At 36.8% G+C, this 20975-nt stretch overlaps 3 protein-coding genes, 1 long non-coding RNA gene and 1 other non-coding gene across 6 annotated transcripts; 1 reads left to right on the top strand and 4 right to left on the bottom strand.

Annotated features, from left to right (window-relative positions):
- Positions 1-853: 853 nt before the first annotated feature.
- On the bottom strand, positions 854-2286 carry LOC121780188 (probable sugar phosphate/phosphate translocator At2g25520). The gene has a single exon (XM_042177705.1). The coding sequence runs from the start codon at positions 2190-2192 to the stop codon at positions 1146-1148; it is 1047 nt and encodes a 348-aa protein (XP_042033639.1). The 5' UTR covers positions 2193-2286; the 3' UTR covers positions 854-1145.
- A 3077-nt stretch (positions 2287-5363) lies between these two features.
- On the top strand, positions 5364-5435 carry TRNAG-UCC. Its single transcript has one exon. It is a non-coding gene; the product is annotated as a tRNA-Gly (tRNA).
- Positions 5436-5523: 88 nt separating this feature from the next.
- Positions 5524-7680, bottom strand: LOC121779137 (probable L-type lectin-domain containing receptor kinase S.5). The gene is made up of 3 exons (XM_042176472.1): positions 7238-7680; positions 6459-7166; positions 5524-6362 (listed from the first exon to the last, which is right to left on the bottom strand). The coding sequence occupies exons 1-3, from the start codon at positions 7623-7625 to the stop codon at positions 5524-5526; spliced, it is 1935 nt and encodes a 644-aa protein (XP_042032406.1). The 5' UTR covers positions 7626-7680.
- Positions 7681-7988: 308 nt separating this feature from the next.
- LOC121779931 (DEAD-box ATP-dependent RNA helicase 15) lies at positions 7989-12440 on the bottom strand. Of its 2 annotated transcripts, none has more exons than XM_042177407.1 (12): positions 12289-12440; positions 12015-12152; positions 11504-11604; positions 11048-11220; positions 10710-10941; positions 10509-10627; positions 9941-9997; positions 9678-9862; positions 9301-9445; positions 9104-9187; positions 8963-9026; positions 7989-8335 (listed from the first exon to the last, which is right to left on the bottom strand). In XM_042177407.1, the coding sequence occupies exons 2-12, from the start codon at positions 12128-12130 to the stop codon at positions 8325-8327; spliced, it is 1287 nt and encodes a 428-aa protein (XP_042033341.1). In that variant the 5' UTR covers positions 12131-12152; positions 12289-12440; the 3' UTR covers positions 7989-8324. The 2 variants fall into 2 exon arrangements, with proteins under 2 accessions (XP_042033341.1, XP_042033342.1); XM_042177408.1 differs by having other exon boundaries at positions 12015-12142.
- Positions 12441-18119: 5679 nt separating this feature from the next.
- On the bottom strand, positions 18120-19862 carry LOC121778855. Its single transcript, XR_006045741.1, has 3 exons — positions 19637-19862; positions 19179-19261; positions 18120-18501 (listed from the first exon to the last, which is right to left on the bottom strand). It is a non-coding gene; the product is annotated as an uncharacterized LOC121778855 (long non-coding RNA).
- Positions 19863-20975: the final 1113 nt, after the last annotated feature.

Here is a 20975-nt window from a genome sequence, read left to right as displayed (position 1 = left end):
TTTTCTTTTCTCTTCTTTTTCTTCTTTCTTTTTAGTGTTTTATACATACATCGAATTGCATTCATAATATAAATCAAGAACAAAACACCTAATTAAATTAATTATTTAAAATAATTAAATCAATTAAATATTTTTTATTGAATTATTTTACACTCATTTTAGGGTTGAAACACCTAACTAAAAATATTCAACTCTTAATATCATTAGGAATACAATTCACAATTTTAAATTTTTATTAAAACTATATTGATTGGTTATTAATTTAATTTAAAATAATAATTATTATTATATAACATTGTGTGATTCATAATTTAAATAATTATACTATAATTATTTATTAATTACAACTAGTTTTTAGTATTATAATAATATTATTATTACAATAATTATATATAATTATAACTATAATTATAATTAAGTATATTTGAATGATATTAAAAAATAAATTAATTATTAATTTATAACATCAAAATAATAATATTAATATTGATTAATAATAATAGTATAAAGAGTGAGAAGAATGAGAGAAGATATTATAATATCACTTTTGGTACTTAGTTTTGTGTACCAAAATAACCTCGATGACACAAATGAAAAAATGTACTTGTTTAGAGGGCTTTTTGGGGTGAAAATTGCATCAGGTACAAAAAATGTGATTTATATGTACCAAAAACGATATAAAATAAAGATCATGTATAATTTATGTGCAAAAGTAAAAGATCAGGTACCATTTATATAGTTACATTTGTACCATTTATATAGTTACATTTGATCACAGCCCAAAATTCCATGCCTAAAATTATAAATACTCAAAATAAGTTTCAAAGCAATGCCACCAACAAAACGGAAACAATTACTCAGTTACTCTTAATCCAATAATTGAACTAGCAAACTGCAAACAGAAATAGAACAAATTTGGAATATGAAACATAATGGTGAAAATTACATGAAAATAGGGGGGAAATTTTTGTGCCAGTAAATGTTGCATATAAATGTGGGTGTAGAAAAGAAAGAAAAATATGGGAAATTCAAACAAAATTTACCAGATTGGTTCATGCCTTGAATCCCCAAATTTCTTCCTCATCACATTTATTGCAACAAAACCTCTGCTAATCAGTAAACCTAATTTACATAAAATCCCCAAATCAAGCCTGCGAATCTCCCTTCTTCCCATCCCCTTCTCTCTCCGTTATCAGCTTCGCCGCTTCCTCATCCGCCGCCGCCGGCTTCTTCTGCGTCTCCTTCGCCTTCAGCGCCTGCAATTTCGAGTGATTGTAGTAGGCGACGCCCATAAACGCCAATCCATAGCCGATCAGATTCACCGGCGTCACGGTATCCTTAATCACCGACCACGAGAATGCGATCAGAAGCCAATCCTTGACAACTCCGGCGACATTCATGGTCAATGCGGAGGTCTTCCCTACGAGAAGGAACACCGCGAGATTCAGCGCAAATGCGCAGAGGCAATTGGTGCCGAAGATGAGGAAATCGAAGTGGAACGCGGCGGTTTGCTGTCTCAGCAAGGGGAATTCGACGATTAGCCACGGGATCGAGAGGAAGAGGAAGCAGCTGGGGGCGACGTAGTAGAGAGACGTGATTGGGTTGAGATTGATTCCTTTGGAGGTGAGGAGGATTTGGATCATCACCAGCCGCGTCGCCTCGAACACGACGGCGCCTAATTGGAGGAACACTCCCCACGAATCGTACTTCGCCTCGCCGTAGGCGGCGATTGCGACGCCGACGGAGATGGCGAGCATGTTGGACATGGTGGTGGATTTGTAGGCGTCCTTTTTGAGGAGGATTCCGATGGAGTAGACGGCGACGGGCATTAGGGCTTTGAGCATCTGGATGAAGGAGACGGAGAGGTAGATGTAGGCGGAATTGGAGAGCCAGAGGGAGAGGGAGTAGAGGGCGCCGATGGGGACGACGGAGGAGAGGTAGACCCGGCGGGAGAGGGCGGCGGGCTCGACTAAGCGGAAGACGCGGACGGCGGCGAAGGCGAGGGAGGAGCAGAAGGCCATGTGGATCATGGTGAGGGAGATGGGGAAGGGCCAATTGTACAACTTCCGATCCAGGATGTACTTGTTGTAGACGATGACGGTGAAGGAGAGGAAGATCCAGATCGCCACGTACATGTAGGAGAGCATGATCTTCTTCACCACGCCGTCGGAGAGGGCGCCGCCTTTCCCCATTGCTTCCGGCGGCGGTGGCGGTCGAGATATAACTTTCTAGAGAGAGAGAGAGAGAGAGAGAGTCAGCTCAGATTCGAATGGGTTTTCAAATTGGGTTGAAATTAGGGATTTTCAGAAGAGTTTTCAGGGGTATATGTGGGATTTCATTAGGACAGAGATCTATATCTATATTTTATACTATATCAAACAGAATTTTGTTTTATTTTTATGGAGAATATGGATTATAGCTGTGTAAATTGTTTTTTCCAAATGATTTTGAAATACAATATTCAAATATCTATTAAAGGGTTTTCATAAATTAAAAAGGACAAAGGAAATTTGGATTGAAACTTGGGTTTTGGTGAGTTGGGATGGGATTTCCCTTGATAATTAAATGTTATCGTGAACCGTTAAAAGGACTTTTTTTCATAATAATGTTACATTAATTAATTTTTGACAATTATTAAGACGTGAACAGGATATGCAGTCTCTTTTTTGAAATAAAATAAGAATAAATATGATCTAGATGTGGTCATGGTAAAGGTGTGGGCCTATTGAAATTTCAGTAGAATCACATCCCATAAAATTAATGAAGTCGTTGTTTTTTCTATTTTCCATTGATCTTATTTTTGTAGATAGTGTTATATACTAGTAGAATGCATTGTGTTTATAAACAAAAATTGGTTTTTTAATAAAAAAAGAACTTAGTAAAAGGATACGAGGAAGTAGGATTTTCATGGGGAGGATTCACATGGTTGATGACAACAAAAATTAATTAAAAAAATAGGATTCACATGGCTTGGCACATATGAAGTGAATTGAAGACAAAAAGGCAATTTAAGAGAGTTTGCAGTTGCGTAATGTGTAGTATGAATTTCTGCAGATGTTAAGGTTTGCCAGCCATCATGCACTTATTTTTTTTCATTTCCAACACCATTTAATTCTACATTATATTTATCAAAATACACCAATCTCGTAAATCGTAATTGTGGTGTTTATATATTTTACATTAACTAGGACGTGTTCACCATGCAAGAATGAGACAATTTTTGGTTCAATTGGTGGAATTACGGTGTTCACCTTCTACTAATTAATTGTTGGGGCCTTACAATTGAGGTGTGGTCTACACTATTCATGCCAATTGAGGAAGAATTGAAATCTTGCCTAATAGGTAAGATTTGGTTGTGCATTGAAAAATACACTAAGAAATGGACTTGGTTTTATACATTTGCCCCACTTTTCCACCTTTCCACTTGGAGGGATAAATTTGTCAATCCATAATTCTATTAAGTCAACTTCTTTATTTTATACTCCCTCCGTCCCACGTTACTTGAGACGTTTCTTTTCGACACGAGATTTAAGAAAGTTGCGTTAAATGAGTAAAATAAAGTAGAGGGGGGAATAAAGTAAGAGAAAGAAGAGAGAGTAAAGTAAAAGAAAGAATAAAGTAGGTGTGATTAGATGTTTTGTTTTTAGCCAAAAAGAGAAATGACTCAAGTAACTTGGGACCACCTAAAAAGGAATACGACTCAAGTAACTTGGGACAACCTAAAAAGGAATACGACTCAAGTAACTTGGGACGGAGGGAGTATAATATTTGAGCCAATTCTAATATACTAAACAAGGGGAAACATAATTATATATGGCCAATTATGGCTCAATTCTTAGAATAACTACTTCTTCCAAATCTTAGAAATTGAACTAGTTCATAGTGAACACTGCCCTAAGAGTTAATGTAAAATATATACATTGTACATATATTATTCTTTTTATTGAATTAGTTCATAGTGAACACGCCCTAAGAGTTAATGTAAAATTTATACATTTTACAGATATTATTCTTTTTATTGTTAAAGTCGTGGAATATGATTTAAATTACTAGTATAAGACTATTGAAGAAGGAACAACAGATTACCAAGGCCCACAATTTTTAAAAGATTATGGAAATAATTATACTCCCTCCGTCCCATGTTACTTGTAGTGTTACTTTTTGGCTCGCCACAAACTTCTTACACTATTTATAGTTTAAATTAGAATTAATGCATTTAATTAATATGTTAGATTAATTTAAGAGCTCCTTTATTAAGTGATGTCTCATTACACTTAAAACTAATTTAATTATAATAAAAAATCAATCCCAAATTTACGGTTTAAAATGAAAAGTGTGAGTAACATGAGACGGAGGGAGTATGAAATTGAGCTCGTTAATTTGACTTGAAAATCATGTGGGCATAGGGAGACAAATAGAATCGTTGGAAAGAGTTGAAAGATGAATTTTATTATTGCTTTTATGGTTTTTAGAACTATAGATTCATTTTATCTACTATAAAAAATAAATAAAGTAGGTTTTTCAGTAGCTGGCATTAGGAAATTAACCAATTGAGAGAGGGACAGAAAAGGGGTGGTTGAAATAGGCCATATAAAATTAAAATGGTTGCCAGTTTCTTTTTAATTACTTTGACCACTTATTTTAATATATTAAATGAAAACAAAAAAGGTTGTAGAACCATTATTGTCCATGACTAATCACTATATGTTTAAATTGATTTCACTTTCTTTGGATACTACTTGAGACCACCATAATTTGAAAGGGGGAGAAAGAAACAAATGAGCTTATTTTGGGAATAAGGTTTATTATCAAATAGGTTGAAATTGTTCTATCAAAATAACATTTCATATTATTTTTTATCAATCTATCACATTTCATGTGATCAATTAACCATCAGATGTTAGGCATAGATGCACGTAATGTCTTAATTAAGTTATTAATTCTTTCCAATACATTTAAGGATTGGAATAGTATAATATAATACTCCCTGTCACTACCACTTTGGTGGATGCTAATTAAAAAAAATTGACCTCTTATCCTCTTCCTCAATTTGCCCACTCAAAGATTAAGTCCAAATGGAATTTGTCTAACTTGTAATGAATTTGTTTTGAAAACATCAAAGTCTACTTTTATTAATTTCTTCATTGTGTGGCAAACAATAAGTAAAAAGTAAAAAAAAATGTTTGATGTCCAGTAAAATAAATGGATTAGGACAGCTCCATAAACTCCAAACCATATGAAAAGGCTAATCACATTAAATTAGCAATATACAATTGGCTCAATTTAAAAAGTATTTCAACATACAATGTCTCATATATTCGATAAACAATAGTTATAACGATACAATTAAACATAACATCAAAGCGTTTGTAGTCCAACGGTTAGGATAATTGCCTTCCAAGCAATAGACCCGGGTTCGACTCCCGGCAAACGCATGATTTTATATTTTAATTCAAAATTTTTTGCATTAATTTCATAAATTATAAATAAAACTTAGTATTATTCACAATGTAGTCAAACAATTCACTTGGTATAGCATCCATCATACTGTATCGTGATCTCGTCTGGCGAACCTCCACCGGAAACCCTAAAGCACCCGAGCTCGGCCGAGGAAGACGGCAACGACAAGCAAACCTCGGTCGGCCTTGCCAAGGGCACCTCCATCAACGGCTCGTCACCATTGAGAAAAACTTGCACTACTTTCCTCATTTTAGGCCTCTCCATTTGATTAGGGTTCAAACAAGCCAATCCCACAACCAAACTCCTCCTCACTTGCTCCTCGTCACACCGGCCCCTCAACGCCTGATCCACAGACGAGAGCAACGCGCCCTTCTCGTGCAAACTCCACACAGCATCCACCAAACTAAACTCCTCCATCACACCCCTCGACCTCCTCCCGCACACCACCTCAAGCACCACCATCCCAAAGCTGTAGACGTCCGACTCAGGGGTGGCCCGGCCAGTGTAGCTGACCTCGGGCGCCAAGTAGCCTATCGTTCCAGCAACCATGGTCGTCACAAAAGCATCGTCTCCGAGCAATCTTGCTAGGCCAAAGTCACCTAGATGAGCATTGTAGTTGGTATCAAGCATCACATTGTTTGGCTTCACATCTCTATGGACTACAAGATTGTCACACTCCTCATGAAGGTACAACAGAACAGAGGCAAGCCCTGATAGAATCTTGAACCTAGTTTCCCAATTTAAAAACTCTTTGCCTATGTAACGGTCCAGGCTCCCGTTTGGCATGTATTCGTACACGAGTAGAAGCTGTTTCCGGTCATGGCACCACCCTAGTAGCTGCACCAAATTCTTATGCCTCAAACGCCCTATCGTGCAAATCTCCGCTAAGTACTCCTTCTCACCTGCAACAGTAGTAGACGAAACAACGGATCTTCATGATCGATGATAATCGATAACTACCATAAATAGTAACATAACAAATTCAAGAGAACAACTACCTTGGCTTGAAGTTGCATTGATTTTTTTGACAGCAATGGTAGAATCAGGCAAAACGCCTTTGTAAACACTTCCGAATCCGCCTATTCCAAGCAGATTTTCTTTGCTAAAGCCACGAGTAGCCTTTTCCAGCTGCTTGTATGTGAAGAATTTAGGAGCATTGGCTGCATTCTTGGCCAACTTTTCAATGTCTTTCCACCCCTCGCGCCTCGCCTTACGTCTCCTCCTAGCAGCAGCCAAGATCAGGATAGCAGCAAGTGCTAGCACCACAAGAGTTGGGATGAGAATGTGCAATACTGTTGTAGGCTTGCTACCACCAATTCCCTGATTCAGGGAGTCTTCTGGCAATGCATACAAAGTGAAATTCCAATCAAGAATCTGGTGTGTTTCGGATATATGGCCGGTTGAGCCAGTGAAGCCCACATAGGCTTGCTGAGGAACGGTGTCTTCCATGGCGATCTTATGCTTCAAGAAGCTCACCATAGGTTCGTTTGCATACGCCACGTGTACTTGAAGTATTTTTTTGAGGCCATCGTATTCAATCTTGATTCTGATGTTTCTCCCACTCTTGAGATCAATCCCTACATCATTTAGGCTTCTTACAGCCACCGGATGCTCGACATCAATGGTGTCGATGGCGATGTGGTTCTTGTCTATGTCTCGAGGGTTCTTGTAGGTGTCGAACTCCACAGCTAGTTGTCGGAAAAAACCTGAACTTGCAAAAAAAAGTTAGTAAACATTTTGTGAGAGAACAAAAAAAGGGCTTAACAAATTGACTAACCTTCCGTTGAAGGATCCATGAGGCCTATGTAGGAGCCGTAGCTATCCGGTGGCGATGGCTTGTCATCCTGCGCGATGATGAACGCCATCCCATCACCGGATACCTTTGAACCCGACGTGATTCTGATGGTGAAGGTGGTGGAGAAGGATGACGGCCATGCAAGAATAGGGTAACGGAATAGAACCCGTCCCACAAGGCTAGTCTCTTGCGCCTCACCCGGGGTGATGGTTAGGATTCCGTTGGCACAACTTACTGATCCCGAACATATCAAGTTGCCTCTGTTTTTACAACTTGATGAATCAAACGATGGGAAGGTGAAGTTTTGGGATCCCACTAAGATACAAGAAACTAGATGGATTAGCAAAACGAGAAGTGGAATTAACACCATAGTTAATTATGAGTTAGAAGAGATTTGTGACAAAATTGTGTTGATAAATAGAAGGTAGAACCTAATTATCTTATTAGTGGAAGGTTATGGCGTCGTCTACCTATAAGTAGGATTAGTGTAGTCAAACTCTTGTTACTATGTAAGATTCTTGAATCTCGTTTGCTTATGTTTTCAACACATGAAAACAAGAATAGGAATTCTCTAAATTTGGAATCTTGAAATCCATACTTACCCTCTCAAATTAACAAAATTGCAATCAAAGCACGTGATATAAAATAGCCGTCGTTGTAAATTCTTATCAAATTCCCACACATATCAAAGTTTAAATACAAGAAAGAAAGTAAAATAACACAAATTAGCCACTAAAGCAAAAAAAGACTGATCACCAATAACATGCACATGTGGGATTAAATGTAGAGCTCAGCTGCAAAATACACAGGATAACAGTCTACCTGACTAAATTCAAGTACACATTTTGGTCGTTCAAAACGATTTCACAGATAAAGCTTATATAATCTCTCTCGGCAAGGCAACAGGCCTGCGAGGAAGCTGGACGGGTCCAGCAACGCATAGCACACTGTCGACTATTCTAATTAACGATCTTAGATAGTCGGGGGAATTGAGAAACTGGAAGATGACGTCGTCCACTGGCTCATATCTACCGTAGCAGGTATCTGGATTATTGAGCGTGGGTTCTCCTTAGGACGGCACTGCATAAGAGAGAATCCTTTGTATTAGTTACAGAACATACACTACTCAGTCTTGGAACGGCCAGACGGTAGAGAATGCACAATTCAAGTCCATAGAAATCAATTAGCACCCATAAAGTTAAAAGGTTGTTTGGGGAGGGGGGAAAGACGACAATAAACAGAGCCAATAATCGGCAGCTTTGTAAGAGTTACATATAATCCAGAGAGTCATTGGCATTGAAAACATAGCAAATTTGCCTTGCACTTCTTAACAAACACATGGTTGATCATTTGAAGGATTAGCTGATCAAACAAGTTCAAAATTATCCAGTCCATCAAATTAAAGGCAGATTGGCCTATATTAGTTTTATCTATCTATCTATCTATCTATCTATCTATCTATCTATCTATCTATCTATCTATCTATCTATCTATCTATCTATCTATCTATCTATCTATATACTATCACCCAAAGCAAACAGTCTCCTTAAAGTAAAGCAAGCTGACTATAATCTCAGTCAAGTGGACAAGTGCCTCAGAAGTAAAGTAACAGGCTGCTTGCTGAGAAGCCCCTCGAATTTGAAAATGTTTTAGTTTCAATAAGGGACACGGGGGCAGGGGGGGAAGAAGACAGTGGCCAGAACTTACTATATGTCGATGTATCGATTTGCTCAGGAAGCTCCTTGATATCAACTTCAAACCTCTCCTGAACCTGCAACACACAGTAAGATTGGAATGTTAGCAGCCAAAAGAAATACTTTCTAGATAGATAGGCATCAAAATACTAACTTGATTGAGAACATCCGAATCAGATGCAGATGAAACAAATGTTATAGCAAGCCCTTTGGTGCCAAACCTTCCAGCTCTACCAACCTAAAATATAAAAAGCAAAAATGGGGAAACCAACATTAATGATTTAAAATCAATAGACAATAAATTGACTATGACAGACAAACGAAACAAAAGGACGAAAGAATATAGTGTACCCTGTGTAGATAAGTGTCTGCAGAATCCGGCATATCGTAGTTGATCACAATGTTAACTCGTTCTATGTCGATTCCTCTACCAACTAAATCTGTAGCTACCAAAATCCTCTTATGGCCTTCTTTGAAACTCTTGTACCGAGTTAATCTGCACTCTCAAATGTCAAAGCATTATCTTTTGCTCCAAAGAACATAAACTTGACATGTGCCTCTTAGTTGTTAATGTCTTTTCAATAATATCTTTTAACACAGTACAATCCCTGATCATAGACAAGATAAAATCTAAAGAGTACAATAAAGCATCTAAAACAAAATCTATACATCAAACCGAAAGTGAAGGCGAATCAAAAGAAAGCACTCTGACAATAGAGACCACACACCTTTCTTCCTGGGACATGCCAGAGTGAATGCATATAGATGGGAAGTTACACTCCACAAGCAATTTATTCAGCTCTGCAGCACGGGTGACACTTTTGACAAATATGACCACTTGATTGAAATCTAAGGCATCCAGCAGATCATTCAACTTCCGATTTTTCTCCAGCTCACTCAATTTGATGTAGTGCTGCCATGAAGAGCCACCAAGTAAGCAAAATAATAATTTAGAAGTCCACATACAGCTCTAGGAAAATTGAATTCAAACCTGTACAAGACCATGAAGGGTCAACTTGGCTTCATCATCTACATATATTTCCATTGGCTGAAACGAAGAAATGTCACCGTAAAGCATATTAGGTAGGATCCATCAGAAGCTATGGTATCCAGTATGAAATGAAGGACGATAAAAAAGGTCTGATTTCAGGTTCTGGGCCAGCCATCAGACCCATTTCCTTGCTGATACTTCACAAATCACAACTGAATGTCACGAAGACTGTTCAAACAACTATTATGGAATTCATAAGCTATGTAACATGAGTTTCACTCTGAACCCCCATTCCCTTAAACACCCCCCTGTAAAGGGGATCTATAAGAAGAAGAGAAAAAGGGGTGAATCCCAAATGATAAGTAAAATGGTAGCAACAATGAGAACAGTGTCTATGGAACTCGGCCACCTTTTATGCCAACCTATTAAATCTTTGAAACGAACCGTCACTCGTGTCAGAAGCATACAGCACATCAGACACTGCATTCATAGTGCCCACAGCATAATTTCTGGGAAAGAGGAAACATGGTAGATGTCTAAAATTCAAGGACTGGTCACAGGACATTACATCTTGCATGAATTTCTTGCAAATGGGTCGAATCTCCTTGCTGAGAGTGGCTGAAAACATCATAACTTGCTTGTCATGAGGGGTCATCTTGAAGATCTCCTGCACATCCCTCCGCATATCTGGTGTCGAATTAAAGAGGTTAAGAGAATTTCCTTTCAGTGGTCATGAAGAAATAAGGTGGCTGTCATGACAAAGGCTTACCAAGAGACTCGAGCATCTTGTCGCACTCATCCAGTATGAAATGCCTCACGTTTTTCAGAGAAAGTTCCTTGTCCCTAGACAGAGCAAGTATTCTTCCAGGAGTTCCAACAACAATGTGAGGACATTCATTTTTCAGAAGATCCTTGTGTATTTTCACATTGACACCGCCATAGAAAACAGCTACCTTGATATCTGGTAAATATGTGCTGAATCTTTCAAACTCATGACAAATCTGCAAGCCAGAGAAAATATTTGTGTAAGGAAAATGGGCCGCCAATCAATCCACAAAATAACAAAGTACTTTAGTACATAATCCACTGTAATTTAGAGGAACATGCCTGGTAAGCTAATTCCCTCGTATGACACAGGACAAGAGCAGAAACTTGGCCTGCAATTGGTTCAATCTGCTGTAGTGTTGAAAGCACAAATACAGCAGTTTTCCCCATACCAGATTTGGCTTGGCAGATAACATCCATTCCAAGAATAGCTTGAGGAATACACTCATGTTGAACTGGCGAAGAACCAAAGAAATTTGATCCAAGGAAGCCTCAGTTTCAATTAAAAAAGTTTTTACCATGCAACTTCTCCGAGGTAGAGTGATAATAATGATTTACCTGAAACATATATCATCCCCAAACAATTGTAAGTCTCTTTTCAATACATAAAGAGGCAGGCATGTACTAACTTTTAACATACCCAATACTTATACAAACTATAGTATATTAACTCTCATTTCCAGTCAGAACATCTTGAAAATAAGTGAGATTGACCCAAACACAAAAAATGCATCTTGCCTTCTGACGGGTGCTCAAATCCTGAGTCAACAATAGCACGTAAAAGCTCTGGCTTCAAGAGGAAGTCCCTGAATCCTGAACTGTGAATCCCCACATATCCCCTGTACACAGAGCAGAAAATAATGCAAGTTAACATCTGCATAGATATATAGTCCCAATTGATAGAGCATGTTTAGTAGTGTAACCACATCCTAGATTCCTAGAAGAAGTCCTCCCATCTCGTGATTAGCAAAATTGATTTGCAAAAATACCCAAATTCGAACACAATATCTAAAAAGTAGCTATGAGTTTAAATAGGCTAGGCTAATCAACATCCTCTCTCTGTCATAAATCTTACTCCAAACAAAGGCCACAAACGGCTAAACAGTTTAACAAACATATAATATACGCGAATTATAGAGAGAAAAAAAAACACAAAATAACTCAAACGAGCAAAAAAATGGGACTGAGGCCACAATTACTCAGCAACAGAGAATGAATGATAAAATCTTTTCAGAATCATGTAACTCACTTCTTAACGGACTCGCCGTTGACCTTGGCACCGACGGAATCAGGTGCTTTCTCCTCCTCTTCCTCGTAGTCGAGAAGCTCCTCCTCGTAGGCTTCGATCTCCTTCGTCTCGCCCATTTTTTGCTGGTGCTGCTTGAAGCTTACAGATCGACGAATAAAAATTAAATCTTTCGCCACTTCATTCAGCAAATATATCCATACACAGCTCGAAACACACACACACACACACACACACTTGAAGAGACATATGCTGAAAAATTAGGGTCTGTATAAACCTGGATAAACCGAATTAGGGATGCGCGGTTGAGAGATGTTACGGTTAGAATTACGATTTCTGCAGAGAAAAATGTTAAGATATGCGGAAGCGAAATGAGATATTTGGAGAGGGATAGAAAGATAGGGTGGGTGCGATGAGGGGCGATTTGGTTTTGACCGATCTGCCCTTGGCGGTTGCAATAGATGCAATTAAGTAGTTCAAGAGTATCCACCAATGTTTTAAAAACCGGACCGGTAAGCGAACCGGCGTTATTACTGGTTCACTGGTTCAACCGGTCCACTGGTCGAACCATTGGTTGAACCGGAATACTATTTATATTTATTTATTTATTTATTTAATATTAAATAATAAAATTTAATTAAATATTTTATCAATAAATATTATAGTATTATACATTTAATAGTATTATTATAGAAAACAAGTATTGTACTAGTATATTAGAATATTTAATGACGCAAAGTTTAAATAGAATAATAAATTATAATACACAATATTAAAAACTAGTATTAAACTCTATGTATAATTATAAACTCATATATTATAAAACATTAGTGATTGTAAAAGTAAAATTAAAATATAAGAAATATATTATAATTAACAATTTCTTAAAAGAATATATAAAATTAAAATGAATTATCTTAAAAGAATATAAAATTAAAAAGAACATATTTTTAGTGAATGATAGAATTTTATTAATTTTTATCAACAAACATAATTAAATATATAAATTATACTAGTAGTAAGTTATTGTAAATAAAAAATTTAATATTTATATATAAAAATAAATAAGTTTATAGTATTATTTTTAAATAGTAATGAGGCAAAATAATATTATATACAAAGATATATGAATAAATATAAATTAAAAACATATATTTAGTAAATACTCCTAGTATATAATCAAATAGTAGTAAATTTTTAATATAATTAATCACATATTCTTAATATACATATATACGTATTAAACACGAATTATTAGTTTATATAGATAAAATATTTCGTGTTTAACATATGAAAATAACTTATATTCATATTACTACCAAAAGGTCCTTGTGGTGTAGTGGTAGAATTGTTGGTAAGTTCACCGGGAGGTCTTGAGTTCGACCCCTATCAAGGCCAAAATTTTAGAATAAAATTTTGAAAAGCATTTGAACCGGTTCCCGCCCAGACCGGTCCGGCTAGTCGGTTTCGGCGGTTCATGGCGGTTGAACATATCACTGGTTTTATAGTGCTAACCGAACCGGACCACCTACCGGTTCGCGGTTGAACCGGTCGAACCGGTCGGTCCGGTCCGGTTTTTAAAACATTGGTATCCATAATAAAGCGGAACAACCACACCACCGTCATAAAAAATTTATCCGCTCAGTCAGCACAGCCACAAAAACTTTTCCGCTTAGAGCATCCACAATCGGGACGGATGTCTCGGCGGACAAGCCCACGGACATCCCAAAAACACTTCATGCCACGTCATAAGGACATCTCATCGCACTGTCACGTCATAAGAACATCCCACTGCACAATAACGGACATCCCCAAGGACATCCCGGCGGACAAGAACAATAATAAAAAATCATAAATTCACAAATATGCAATTTACGGAACTAAAATTTCGACACGAATAAGGGAAAAATGCAACCATTTTATTTATAAAAAACATACATAATTAAATTTTTTTTAAAAAAATACATAGTTCATAAAAAAAACATCCCAAAGCTTCGACACATGTGGCCCTGTCTCACTCCTCGTCGTCCCCTTGGCCAATCCTGACAGCACTCCCGGGCAGGGGTGGGAGCCCCAAATCGCGCCTCATACTATCGATGACCCCCTTCAACATCTCCTTGTGTAAGGGGTCAGCCGTCGTGTTCCAATCCCGTATGACATCTATCATGCTCTGCTGTTGTTGGATGCGCGCAAAGTGGGTGAGAGCGAGATTAGGATCGCTAGGAGCTGCCGATTGGACCTCATGGGACCCGTTGGCGCTTCTCCTAGACATCCACATCGCGGTCTTTTGCCCCACCGGTCGACGGCGGCGGGATGGCGGTTGTGGGGTCTCTGCGACGTCGTCTGTAATACCCCGCTCAAATTAATGTCATTAAACGTTTATAGAGTAAATAATTATATTAAAGCAAGTATTATTTTAAACTCCTATATTTCGTTGTATTAAAATCCTTGGGTTTTAATTGATAGTTAAGTGCCAATGTGAAACTAATTTTGATCAAGGACTTTGATGTTCAAGAAGATACATGAAGCGATAAAATAATTGTCCATGTATATTTACAAAACAGATGGATATTAAATGTCTATTTACAAAATATAGTCATTTCTCTTCAAATGAGAAACGTACTAATTGTATTTAATTTATGATGTTACAAAAACGAGTTAAAGCCTCTTCACAAAGCTAGTATTCTATCTTCAGGAAATCCCAACTTCCTACAAATGATGGGACAAGACAGAAACGACAGTGCAATAATAATACAGTAACAAAAACAACTCTTACCATCTTTAACCATAGTCAACATATGAATAGTGCGGCACTATTCACTGAAAACGACCTGAAGTCATCAAATATTTATATATATCACGATTTATAACTAAAGTGTGTGTATATATATATATATATATGGATGTAGGGGAGCGTTATTCTCCTATTCATCATTTAGATCCTTTATTCTTCTTAATATGGGCCGTTAGATCTCATTCATCAACGGTCCAGATGATCTGCATTATTACACTATAATGGTGCATTATTAGTCGGTGTGCATTATTCAACTGAAAATCTGCATTATTAAATGACACGTGGCACCAATCTAACCGGCGGATGACAAAATCGTGGGGCTGAGATTAAAAAGAACAAAGAACAAAAGATACAAAAAGGAAATGAATACATCCCTATGGATGTATTCATATCATTACACTAAATATTACTTAAACAGAAAACAAATCTCAACCCTTCATTTTATCAATCTAAGGGCCGATATTATAACAGATCTTACATACTGTAAGTAATGTACGATACGTGTGTTATAATGTATATGACACCATAATGTAGCATTTGTTATCCAGAACGTAGTGTTGTTTTAGTTCCGTAAAGGCCGGAAGTTAATACCTTTTCCCTAGGGTTTAGTAGTCCATGGGGCTAGGGTGTAGTATCCACACATTCACATACTGTAAGTAATGTACAATACATGTGTTATAATGTATATGACACCATAATGTATCATTTTTTTAGGCAGAACGTAGCAACAAAAAATGTAGCATTTCGTAGCCATAATGTAGCATCGTTTTTTTATCCCTGTAGCCCGGAAGTTTACACCATTTCCCTAGGGTTTAGTATTCCATGGGGCTAGGGTGTAGTTTCAACCCAGTGACATACTATTAATAATGTACGCTATACCAATAGTAATGTATATTACACTGTAATGTAGCATTTCCTATGCATAATGCAGCATTTATTAGCCTTAATGTAGCATTGTTTTATTTCCGTCAAGGCCTGAATGTAGTACCATTTCCCTAGGGTTTAGTATTCCATTAGGCTAGTGTGTAGTTTCGACATAGTGACATACTATTAGTAATGTATGATATACCAACGGTAATGTACATTACACTCTAATGTAACAATTCATAGATATAATGTAGCATTTATTAGTTGTAATGTAGCATTGTTTGAGTTCCGTCAAGGCCTGAAGGTAACACCATTTCCCTAGGGTTTAGTAGTCCATGTGGGCTAGGGTGTAGTATCCACACATTCACATGCTGTAAGTAATGTACGATATTCGAATGATAATGTATATTACTATTTTCGTATAATATATAGTGTTTGTTTTCTTATTTGATATGGGTTTCTTTGAAGGCCAACTGGTCTCTCATTTATTGAAACAATTTCTGTTGTACCTCATTGTTCTGATTAACTGAAGCCCGTCATTGATAATCAGTAGACTTTAAATCTACATTGCTAATGTGAAGGAGTAATTTTGCAGAAGTTATTTATTGTGTAATTCAAGTACATTAGTTAGTTTGCAGACGTACATTATCGATCATGTTTGGCTTTCACATCCAATTTTAAACTTATTATACGTAATCATTTTAATGACGTGCATTACTTAAAATGTGTGAATGTGTAGATACTACACCCTAGCCCATGCACTACTGAACCCTTTGGAAATGGTGTTACCTTCAGGCTTTGACGGAATTAAAACAATGCTACATTTTGCCTATGAAATGCTACATTATGTTGTCATATACATTGTTTTTGTTATCGCGTACATTATGATGCTACTTCAACTCTAGGTTACTATACATAAGCAATGCTTATGCTGAAGTTATTTAGTGTATAATTCCAGTACATTACAAATTCGATTATGCTTGGCTTTAACAACTACAGTGAGTACATATTGTTTTCATAGTTGCTTTTCGAGTTTAATATTACATTATTTTATGATAAATGTACATTACTAAGTACATTAAAGTACATTAGTGACGAATTGACTTGCATCAAGAACAGATTACTAAACAACAACAACATATGACCAAAGCATCATACTTTCAATTAAAACAAACATGAAAACCAACGCACTAACAACCACATTGTATCGCAAAACATTATCCATGTCCTTCCCACAAACAAATAAGATATCCACAGAGACTAATGTAATCCATGCCAAAACAAAATATTCATAATTGTTTCATAAAGATTCCCTACTCATAAACCATAAGCTTCGAACCACTTTACGAAGATGAATTTAGTCGGCCGTTCTTTCCAATGCCTCGTTGCATGGGTCTGGTTAATTGCAGCCCTCGTGTTGTGAGTACAAGTCAGCAATGTATGCAAGTACTTAATCCTCGACATCGTCAAGCTCTTCGACCCCTTACTTGTGAGACCGCAATCTCATTCCTCATCTGATGCTCCAAAATATGTCTCCATATGCCGCATCAAATACACACCACTGTTGGTGTGGTTGAGTTTGTTTCTCCACGGCAATGTGATGAGGAAAGTTGAATCCTGCATCGGCTTTGGTTGAACACCGACACTATCCAGTGGGCCAACATACCGGGAAGGTAGGGTATGTTGTAGTGGAGGATTGGTCCAAAGCCCAATTCGTTGACTGCCTCTCTTTGTCGTGGATTGAGTCTCTTTGTATACTTCACAACCTCATTCGGAGATCTCCTGAAATACAGATTATTATCCTTCTAGTTTCTAGTTTTAGGAGCCATAACCTCAGCCTCAACCTCAGGCTCATCCTCATCCGCAAGATTTCTTTGGCGCTTCGACCCTATTCAAAATCATTTTGATCAATGAAGCTGTGGGATTATGTGGTGTGTGTTTTTTGATAGCTCTTCTTTAAATGCATATTCTTTAAATGCAAAACAGATTTCCCTAATTGGCCACTAACAGAAAGCTGCAATTAACAACTAAAGCAAACTCGACTATAACTACTGATCGGCTTCATCTTCTTCAACAATCAAATACGAAACAAACAGAACAGAACATGAAAACAGAGCATACTTCAGATCGAACGATGAAAGCTATGATTAAACTAAAAACTACCAAGTCTAATCTACCAGACCGAGCGAATCAGTGGCAACCGAGTTTTCCATGCAGATCCAAACTTACGTACTCAGATTCGAACAATTAAAAGAAATCTAAACTAGATCTATCAGATTCATCACCAACTAGGCCAGATCCACAACTTTCAACATCATTCCAACTCCGATTCAATCTCAATTCAGAAGATCAACTCCGATCAACATCGATCTCAACTCCGGTCAACAAATCAATTGCGAAAAGCATCCAACACAGTAATTCAGAGCAGTAAGCATCAGAATCAAACAAAAACAGAATTGAAACTAGATTAATGATAAACTGTAAACGAGTCACAAAGCAGTCGTCGGATTTCGTGCAAGGAAATCGGCGAGATAAAAAGTACATGCGAAAAGTAAATTGTTTCTTCACTCCTTCTCGGAGTGGTGTACACCTTCCAACTAAACAAAACACCACGCTAAAACTACCCTAGATCTTCCATGGAACCAAGTGCGTGAGCTATGTGAGTGAATTTTAGAGAGTGAGCCGGAAATGCCAAGGAAATTTTCTAACTAAAAAGTCTCCTATTTATCGCAAGCTTCCTGGTATTTATAGGCGTGGCCCAAATCCCTAGAGCAACGGTCTTCTTGATTTGACGATTGTTCTTTGTTCTACATTAATCGTGTTGAATGTCTACAGTAGGTAATGTAAAAAAAATAGATTACAGAATGTACATCAACAATTAAATAATGCATTAGCACATGATGCAAATTTCAACCTACATTATGTAGCACCAGGTTTTGTATAGAAGCAGAAGATCTATTATACTACTAAAGTTCAAGGTTGTACAATAGCATAATGCTTTCCCCTAATGTACAAGGTTTGATGTATAATGTATCACTTACAATATACTAATGTAAATAATGTGATGTATAATGTAAATAATGTGTTGTTCTAAAATCATGTGCACCTATTCATTATGAAATGTACAATTTACTCTACACTGATGTACAACAGATGATGAATAATGTATTGTACTATGATGATAAGTTCAAACTACATGATGTAGCATCAAGTTTTGTATAGAAGCAGAAGATCCAATGTACTACTAAATTTAAAGGTTGTACACATCAGAATGTTTTCCCCTAATGTACAAGGTTTGATGTATAATGCATCATTTACAATATACTAATGTACATAATGTAATGTGTAATGCAAATAATGTGATGTATAATGTACATAATGTGATGCTACACATAAGGCTGTTCTAAAATCATGTACACCTATTCATTATGAAATGTACGATTTACTCTACACTGATGTACAACAGGTGATGAATAATGTAATGCAACCAAAAGAACAAATATTACTTGTCGTTTGAGTAGGCCGACTCTTCGACTTGCCTCGTTTGTTCAACATTTTCTACTTGAAAATCTTCTTCTCTGAATAGTCACTGTATCATTGTAGTTTATAGAAAAAAGAGGGCGAAAACAGAGCATTAGAAGCTTCCCAAAAACTGTACAGCAACAACAATCTACAACAACAGAAAACAAAAAAACCTTAATCTTATATTCGAACCCATAATGATCAACGAACAAAAGCGCCAACAAATGTACGAAATCCAAAAGGAAATTTCAGAGCAACACTGATTAAAAGGAACCTACAAATTATCGGAATCCCACTACGATTTAGCCAAAAATCCTACATAAAATTATACTACACTAAGCATACCGATTGGTATGAAATAATGTACGAAAATAGTTGAATATCGGTTGTCAGGTCAAGAATCGAATTGAAAATGTCGAAAAGGTTTCGTTTTGGTCCATACCTCGTCGTCAAGTGAGAGAAACTTGGTGTAGGTAGCAAATCGACTTCTTTTTCGTCGGCTTCACCGTTAGAAACACGTGGATGGGAGAGACGCGGCAGAGGTTAGGGTTTTGGGAGCACAATCGACTGATGAGTGAGAAGAGAAACGAGAAGTAATGGTGAGAGAGATAGTAGGAGAGGAAATGAATCATTTATGAAATTAAACCTGGATTTTTAGCATTAGCAATTTTTAGAAATGACACGCCTACCGAGATAGCCCTTAATGTATGAAAAAACTAATATAATGTACCGATTGTCATTTAATAAGGACCATTAGATTTGTAGATCCAAGGGATTAATTTAGTGCTATGTTTAAGACTTATGGGGCATAAGGACCTTAATGCTCCCCTATATATATGTGTATGTAAAGGTGAGTTATTTTATGCAAAATCTGCAGACAAGAATTGGGCTCAAGGGAGACATATCCCCAAAATCAGGAAGAGCATTGAATTAAAAAATTTTCATCAGTCATTCATTCACGTGGGTGTCGGCAGAAATTAGTATAAGAATGAGAGTTGTAAAGATTTTAGTTTCATAACTTCTCCTACACATAGCTTTACTACACACACCAAAATCCAGTTTAACACTTCTTCGACGCACTCTCATATTTTATTTCTGCCAAGATCCTACACACCTAAAATCCCTTTTCACCCAAAATTTTAAACAAGTAGACAGAAAAAGTTTTCCACCTTTCCTAGCAAGTTTTCAAGCAAGCATTCATCAAGAAGGAGAATTTCAAGTAGGGGCACATTTAAATAAATCTTTTAACAATCTTTTCAGGTAATGATTATCAAACCACAAGTTAAATCTTTTCAAGCATGATTTTATCAATCATGTCATGTTAGCATGAATTCATATAGAACATAGAATCACAACTAAGCATGCTTCATAAACAATCTTTCATCTCTTTCTTTTCAAATTCATGTATGAAAACCATTTTATTCTATGTTGAGCCTAATTGACATACAACATATGCAAAGTCTTAGAATCAATAAAATAATTAGAAAGTAGGAAAAACTCCTAAAATGTTTTCTCTTTGGAAGATAAGCACATTTGGAAATTTATAACGGAAAATCTAACCGCTCAAATGTAATTTCCTTCAGTCAAAGTGAAGTTAGAAGAGTTTTTTACCATCCTTTAAAATTTCAGAACGATCGGACAATGTTTGAAGCTCCGATCGTGTAGAAAACCGACGTTGCTACTGTTGAAATGGCAGCCACTTAAAAGCTTAATAACAGAAGATCGAACCATTAAAGTTTGATCTCCTTCACTAGGAATGATTCTTTATGAGTCATACACCT

This window comes from Salvia splendens, chromosome 19, assembly GCF_004379255.2.
Source record: "Salvia splendens isolate huo1 chromosome 19, SspV2, whole genome shotgun sequence".
Classification (NCBI taxonomy): domain Eukaryota; kingdom Viridiplantae; phylum Streptophyta; class Magnoliopsida; order Lamiales; family Lamiaceae; genus Salvia; species Salvia splendens.
The sequence above is the reverse complement of the archived record's forward strand: the minus strand, read 5'-3'. Positions and strand labels throughout refer to the sequence as shown.